This window comes from Oncorhynchus mykiss, chromosome 23 (genome assembly GCF_057628025.1).
Source record: "Oncorhynchus mykiss isolate SJ-2025 chromosome 23, ASM5762802v1, whole genome shotgun sequence".
Classification (NCBI taxonomy): Eukaryota; Metazoa; Chordata; class Actinopteri; order Salmoniformes; family Salmonidae; genus Oncorhynchus; species Oncorhynchus mykiss.
In genome coordinates this window covers 55,107,849-55,115,000 of record NC_143044.1, presented here as the reverse complement: position 1 = coordinate 55,115,000, position 7,152 = coordinate 55,107,849, and the positions used below count along the sequence as shown (strand labels likewise).

Genomic DNA, 7,152 nt, shown 5'->3' with positions numbered 1-7,152 from the left:
TTCTCCTTATCTTTCTCCTTATCTTCTTCTCTTTCTCCCTCTCTTTCTCCCTCTCTTTCTCCTTCTCTTTATCCCTCTCTTTCTCCCTCTCATTCTCCCTCTCATTCTCCCTCTCATTCTCCCTCTCATTCTCCCTCTCTTCCTCCTTCTCTTTTTTTCCTTCTCTTCTTCTCTTTCTCCCTCTCTTTCTCCCTCTCTTTCTCTTTCTCCTACTCTTTCTCCCTCTCTTTCTCCTTCTCTTTTCTCCCTCTCTTTCTCCTTCTCTTCTTCTCTTTCTCCTTCTCTCTCCTTCTCTTCTTCTCTTCTCCCTCTCTTTTTTCCTTCTCTTCTTCTCTTTTTTCCCTCTCTTTCTCCTACTCTTTTTCCCTCTCTTCTCCTTCTCTTTCTCCTTCTCTTCTCCTTCTCTTCTCCTTATCTTCTTCTCTTTCTCCCTCTCCCCTCTCATTCTCCCTCTCTTTCTCCCTCTCTTTCTCCCTCTCTTTCTTCTCTTCTCCCTCTCTTCTCCTTATCTTCTTCTCTTTCTCCCTCTCTTTCTCCCTCTCTTTCTCCCTTCTCTTTCTCCCTCTCTTTCTCCCTCTCTTTCTCCCTCTCTTTCTCCTTCTCTTTTCTCCTTCTCTTTCTCCTTCTCTTCTCCTTATCTTCTTCTCTTTCTCCCTCTCCCTCTCATTCTCCCTCTCTTTCTCCCTCTCTTTCTCCCTCTCTTTCTCCCTCTCTTTCTCCTTCTCTTTTCTCCCTCTCTTTTCTCCTTCTCTTTCTCCTTCTCTTCTCCTTATCTTCTTCTCTTTCTCCCTCTCCCTCATTCTCCCTCTCATTCTCCCTCTCTTTCTCCCTCTCTTTCTCCCTCTCTTTCTCCCTCTCTTTCTCCCTCTCTTTCTCCTTATCTTCCTCTCTTTCTCCCTCTCTTTCTCCTTATCTTCTTCTCTTTCTCCCTCTCTTCCTCCTTCTCTTTCCTCCCTCTCTTTCTCCCTCTTTCTCCTACTCTTTCTCCCTCTTTCTCCTTCTCTTTCTCCCTCTCTTTCTCCTTCTCTTTCTCCCTCTCTTTCTCCCTCTCTTTCTCCTTCTCTTTCTCCCTCTCTTTCTCCCTCTCTTTCTCCTTATCTTCTTCTCTTTCTCCCCTCTCTTTCTCCCTCTCTTTCTCCTTCTCTTCTCCTTCTCTTCTCCTTATCTTCTTCTCTTCTCCCTCTCCCTCTCATTCTCCCTCTCATTCTCCCTCTCATTCTCCCTCTCATTCTCCTCTCTTCCTCCTTCTCTTTCCTTCTCTTCTTCTCTTTCTCCCTCTCTTTCTCCCTCTCTTTCTCCTTATCTTCTTCTCTTTCTCCCTCTCTTTCTCCCTCTCTTTTCTCCTTCTCTTTCTCCCTCTCTTTCTCCCTCTCTTTCTCCTTCTCTTTCTCCCTCTCTTTCTCCCTCTCTTTCTCCTTCTCTTTCTCCTTCTCTTTCTCCTTATCTTTCTCCTTATCTTCTTCTCTTCTCCCTCTCTTTCTCCCTCTCTTTCTCCTTCTCTTTCTCCCTCTCTTTCTCCCTCTCTTCTCCCTCTCTTTCTCCCTCTCTTTCTCCTTCTCTTTCTCCCTCTCTTTCTCCTTCTCTTTCTCCCTCTCTTTCTCCCTCTCTTTCTCCTTCTCTTCTCTCCCTCTCTTTCTCCTTCTCTTTCTCCCTCTCTTTCTCCCTCTCTTTCTCCTTCTCTTTCTCCCTCTCTTTCTCCCTCTCTTTCTCCCTCTCTTTCTCCCTCTCTTTCTCCTTCTCTTTCTCCCTCTCTTTCTCCTTCTCTTTCTCCCTCTCTTTCTCCCTCTCTTTCTCCTTCTCTTTCTCCCTCTCTTTCTCCTTCTCTTTCTCCTTCTCTTTCTCCTTATCTTTCTCCTTATCTTCTTCTCTTTCTCCCTCTCTTTCTCCCTCTCTTTCTCCTTCTCTTTCTCCCTCTCTTTCTCCCTCTCATTCTCCCTCTCATTCTCCCTCTCATTCTCCCTCTCATTCTCCCTCTCTTCCTCCTTCTCTTCCTTCTCTTCTTCTCTTCTCCCTCTCTTTCTTCCCTCTCTTTCTCTTTCTCCTACTCTTTCTCCCTCTCTTTCTCCTTCTCTTTCTCCCTCTCTTTCTCCTTCTCTTCTTCTCTTCTCCTTCTCTTTCTCCTTCTCTTTCTTCTCTTTCTCCCTCTCTCTTTCCTTCTCTTCTTCTCTTTTTCCCTCTCTTTCTCCTACTCTTTTTCCCTCTCTTTCTCCTTCTCTTTCTCCTTCTCTTTCTCCTTCTCTTCTCCTTATCTTCTTTCTCTTTCTCCCTCTCCCTCTCATTCTCCCTCTCTTTCTCCCTCTCTTTCTTCCCCTCTCTTTCTCCCTCTCTTTCTCCCTCTCTTTCTCCTTATCTTCTTCTCTTTCTCCCTCTCTCTTTCTCCCTCTCTTTCTCCTTCTCTTTCTCCCTCTCTTTTCTCCCTCTTTCTCCCTCTCTTTCTCCTTCTCTTTCTCCTTCTCTTTCTCCTTCTCTTCTCCTTCTCTTCTCCTTATCTTCTTCTCTTTCTCCCTCTCCCTCTCATTCTCCCTCTCTTTCTCCCTCTCTTTCTCCCTCTCTTTCTCCCTCTCTTTCTCCTTCTCTTTCTCCCTCTCTTTCTCCTTCTCTTTCTCCTTCTCTTCTCCTTATCTTCTTCTCTTTCTCCCTCTCCCTCTCATTCTCTCTTTCTCCCTCTCTTTCTCCCTCTCTTTCTCCCTCTCTTTCTCCCTCTCTTTCTCCTTATCTTCCTCTCTTCTCCCTCTCTTTCTCCTTATCTTCTTCTCTTTCTCCCTCTCTTCCTCCTTCTCTTTCCTCCCTCTCTTTCTCCCTCTCTTTCTCCTACTCTTTCTCCCTCTCTTTCTCCTTCTCTTTCTCCCTCTTTCTCCTTCTCTTTCTCCCTCTCTTTCTCCTTCTCTTTCTCCCTCTCTTTCTCCCTCTCTTTCTCCTTCTCTTCTCCCTCTCTTTCTCCCTCTCTTTCTCCTTATCTTCTTCTCTTTCTCCTACTCTTTCTCTTTCTCCTACTCTTTCTCCCTCTCTTTCTCCTTCTCTTTCTCCCTCTCTTTCTCCCTCTCTTTCTCCTTATCTTCTTCTCTTTCTCCCTCTCTTTCTCCCTCTCTTTCTCCTTCTCTTTTCTCTCCCTCTCTTTCTCCTTATCTTCTTCTCTTTCTCCCTCTCTTTCTCCCTCTCTTTCTCCCTCTCTTTCTCCTTATCTTCTTCTCTTTCTCCTACTCTTTCTCTTTCTCCCTCTCTTTCTCCCTCTCTTTTCTCCTTCTCTCTCCCTCTCTTCTCCTTATCTTCTTCTCTTTCTCCTACTCTTTCTCTTTCTCCTACTCTTTCTCCCTCTCTTTCTCCTTCTCTTTCTCCCTCTCTTTTCTCCTTCTCTTTCTCTTTCTCCTACTCTTTCTCCCTCTCTTTCTCCCTCTCTTTCTCCCTCTCTTTCTCCTTCTCTTTCTCTTTCTCCTACTCTTTTTTCCCTCTCTTTCTCTCCCTCTCTTCCTCCTTCTCTTTCTCCCTCTCTTTCTCCTTCTCTTTCTCTTTCTCCTACTCTTTCTCCCTCTCTTTCTCCCTCTCTTTCTCCCTCTCTTTCTCCTTCTCTTTCTCTTTCTCCTACTCATTCTCCCTCTCTTTCTCCCTCTCTTTCTCCTTCTCTTCCTCTATCTGGTCAGTTACAGAATTATGTTAACTTTGTCCTCTGTTCGGGGATAAATGTTGTCCACAGAGGAAGTGTCTTTGCAAAGCAGACTTTGTTTCAGACTTTCCTCTCAGGACCCTGAAGGGGTTAAAGGGAGGGTGATGGAGGTGAGGTCAGGGAGCAAGGGGTATAGGTTGTTCTGAAAGGGGCACAGATGTAAGTGTGTGTGTGTGTGTGTGTGTGTGTGTGTGTGTGTGTGTGTGTGTGTGTGTGTGTGTGTGTGTGTGTGTGTGTGTGTGTGTGTGTGTGTGTGTGTGTGCTCATGCACATGTGTTTTATGGCAGGGGGAATCACATTAGACAAGTGGGTCGAGAACACATTTCATTCTGACATAACGCAGCTTCCTGGCTTCCTCCTCAGGTATAATCAGAGATACCAACACCCAGCTTCCTCCTCAGGTATAATGACAATACAACCCCCAGCCTCCTGGCTTCCTCCTCAGGCATAATGACAATACAACCCCCCAGCCTCCTGGCTTCCTCCTCAGGCATAATGACAATACAACCCCCAGCCTCCTGGCTTCCTCCTCAGGTATAATGACAATTACAACCCCCAGCCTCCTGGCTTCCCTCCTCAGGTATAATGACAATACAACCCCCAGCCTCCTGGCTTCCTCCTCAGGTATAATGACAATACAACCCCCAGCTTACTCTCTGGCTGTAGCCTAGGTGCAGTGACAATGCAACAGTGTGGTGGGCTGTGGTGCTGGCGGTGATGGGCAATGCAAACACCCAGGTGCTGGCAACAATGAGATGGGCGTTGGAGGCAGCTGGGTGTGATGGGTGTTGGCAACTCATGGGCTGGTGCGGCATGATGGGCATGGGTGCCCAAGGCTGGCCACTCCTCAGGTATATAACAGTAATACAACCCCCAGCCTCCTGGCTTCCTCCTCAGGCATAATGACAATACAACCCCCAGCCTCCTGGCTTCCTCCTCAGGCATAATGACAATACAACCTCCAGCCTCCTGGCTTCCTCCTCAGGTATAATGACAATACAACCCCAGACCACCCTGGCTTCCTCCTCAGGTATAATGACAATACAACCCACAGCTTCCTCCTCAGGTATAATGACAATACAACCCCAAGCCTCCTGGCTTCCTCCTCAGGTATAATGACAATACAACCCCCAGCTTCCTCCTCAGGTATAATGACAATACAACACCCAGCTTCCTCCTCAGGTATAATGACAATACAACCCCCAGCCTCCTGGCTTCCTTCTCAGGCATAATGACAATACAACACCCAGCTTCCTCCTCAGGTATAATGACAATACAACACCCAGCTTCCTCCTCAGGTATAATGACAATATAACACCCAGCTTCCTCCTCAGGTTTAATGACAATACAACCCCCAGCTTCCTCCTCAGGCATAATGACAATACAACCCCCAGCCTCCTGGCTTCCTCCTCAGGCATAATGACAATACAACACCCAGCTTCCTCCTCAGGTATAATGACAATACAACACCCAGGAACTAAGAGGGCAATTCGAGCTGTGCTGTCCGTCCGTCCGTCCGTCCATACAGGTGGGATACCCTCAGTCTCTCATATAGCACATAGGCTACACACCGCTAACCGCTCACACACCTCTGGGACAACGATAATAGACACCAACAATCTGACTCACTAATATCACCAATGCATATAAGGAGACAGGGCAGCTTACAGTTCTAGTCCGAGCCACGTCTTAGAGAGAGAAACTTCTGGAATGTGTTCTATTGTTCTGAATTCTAGACTTCAGTCACATAGCATTATCTCAACATTCCACTTGTGTAAAATGTTAATGGGACACTAACATGGCTCCTATATTACATTGCTATCTACTGTAAATGCATCCTAACGCCCATTCTCAACGATATATTCACCTTGTAATGTAATGGGGAGATAACACGGCCTACAGCACTGGTGCTCCTGAGAACATAGTGAACCCAAGAAACCACAGGCCTTTCATGGAATTCCAAGCGCCTGACTGATAAATAGTGTCCAGATTTGTTCTTGGTGAATAATGAAGGTCTTATCTACGGCGTTGTCTCTGGCCAGGGGCAGGTTAGCTTAGCTTCAAGATGATCCAATTACACCAGATAGAGGAGGGAGAAAGAGAGACAGAGAGAGAGAGAGAGAGAGAGAGAGAGAGAGAGAGAGAGAGAGACAGAGACAGAGGCAGAGACAGAGACAGAGACAGAGACAAAGACAGAGATAGAGGTAGAGAGAGAGAGATAGAGACGGAGAGACAGAGACAGAGAGAGAGACAGAGACAGAGAGAGAGAGAGAGAGACGGAGGGGCGGGAGAGAGACGGAGAGAGAGAGAGAGAGGGAGAGACAGAGACAGAGAGCGAGACAGAGAGAGAGATAGAGAGAGGGAGAGAGAGAATCTATATATACACAGAGCCCTCTCTGTTGTGTGAAGTTCCTGGTATTCACACTATCAAGCCGGGAGACATTGTTGGAAAGGAGGAGGTCTGAAAAATGTGTGTGTCTGAGAAACACTATGTTCATGTGTAACATGATGTATGAATATGCATGTGTCTGTGTGTGTGTGTGTGTGTGTATGTTTATTTGTATCTATTCATTGTTTATTTCATTAGGCAAGTCAGTTAAGAACAAATTCATATCTACAATGACGCCCGCTTGGCAAATTGGCCTCCCGATCACAGCCGGTTGTGACACAGCCTCTAGCATTGCATTGCCTCAGTGCATGCATGTGCACGTGTGTGTGTGCGTGTGCGTGTGTGTGTGTGTGTGTAAGAACAGATTGTAAAGACTCTTAAGGAGACAGACAGAACCAGGAGTAAAAACAGAGATGTTGCAGGAGGCAGAGATGCTGAACCCACCGTTAGGTGCTGGAAGAGCCAGGCTCTCATGATGTTGGTGGCCACTTAGGGAAGATGCCTCTCTTCTTGTTCCTTTCTTCTCTTTGTCCGGGTCGTCTTCGTCTCCTGTGCTCGGCGAAGCCACACTGTTGTCCCTAGCGTCACTGACACTGAAAGGACTCAGAAAGTAAACAATCAGATGAGACTGTGAGCCTTTCATACCATTCTTCTCTTGCCTCTCTCATTTCCTTATTCTCTGGGTTCAGAATCCATAAAATACATTGAGGTGACTGGCTTTGTCTGCACATGGTTGGTAAGGAGCCAATAATAACCACTCCAAATGCTGGGAAACCAAGCACCTCTGATCTGGAATGCATTCATTTTTTAATGCTTTTATAAATAACCCCTCTCTTTTCATAGCATCAACACTGGCTCACAAACACAGCAGAGAGAGAGACTGAGAAAGATACAGAGAGAGAGAGAGAAAGAGAGAGAGAGGCAGACAGACAGAGAGACAGAGAGACAGAGACAGAGAGAGAGAGACTGAGGAAAGAAGATACACAGAGAGAGAGAGAGGCAGAGAGAGAGAGAGGCAGAGAGAGAGAGAGGCAGAGAAAGAGAGGCAGAGAGAGAGAGAGAGAGGCGAGAGAGAGAGAGAGAGAGAGAGAGAGAGAGATGG

General features: G+C 46.6%; 1 protein-coding gene and 1 long non-coding RNA gene across 2 annotated transcripts in view; one reads left to right on the top strand and one right to left on the bottom strand.

Annotated features, from left to right (window-relative positions):
• Positions 1–6,938, bottom strand: part of LOC149972636 (homeobox protein unc-62-like) — a 109,061-nt gene extending 102,123 nt beyond the window's left edge. The window contains exon 1 of the mRNA XM_090217714.1: positions 6,495–6,938. Coding sequence (XP_090073840.1) covers positions 6,495–6,524 — 30 coding nt within the window. The 5' untranslated portion in view covers positions 6,525–6,938. The remainder of the gene's footprint in view (positions 1–6,494) is intronic.
• On the top strand, positions 4,532–5,135 carry LOC149972637 (uncharacterized). Its single transcript, XR_016491175.1, has 2 exons — positions 4,532–4,646; positions 4,728–5,135. It is a non-coding gene; the product is annotated as an uncharacterized LOC149972637 (long non-coding RNA).
• Positions 6,939–7,152: the final 214 nt, after the last annotated feature.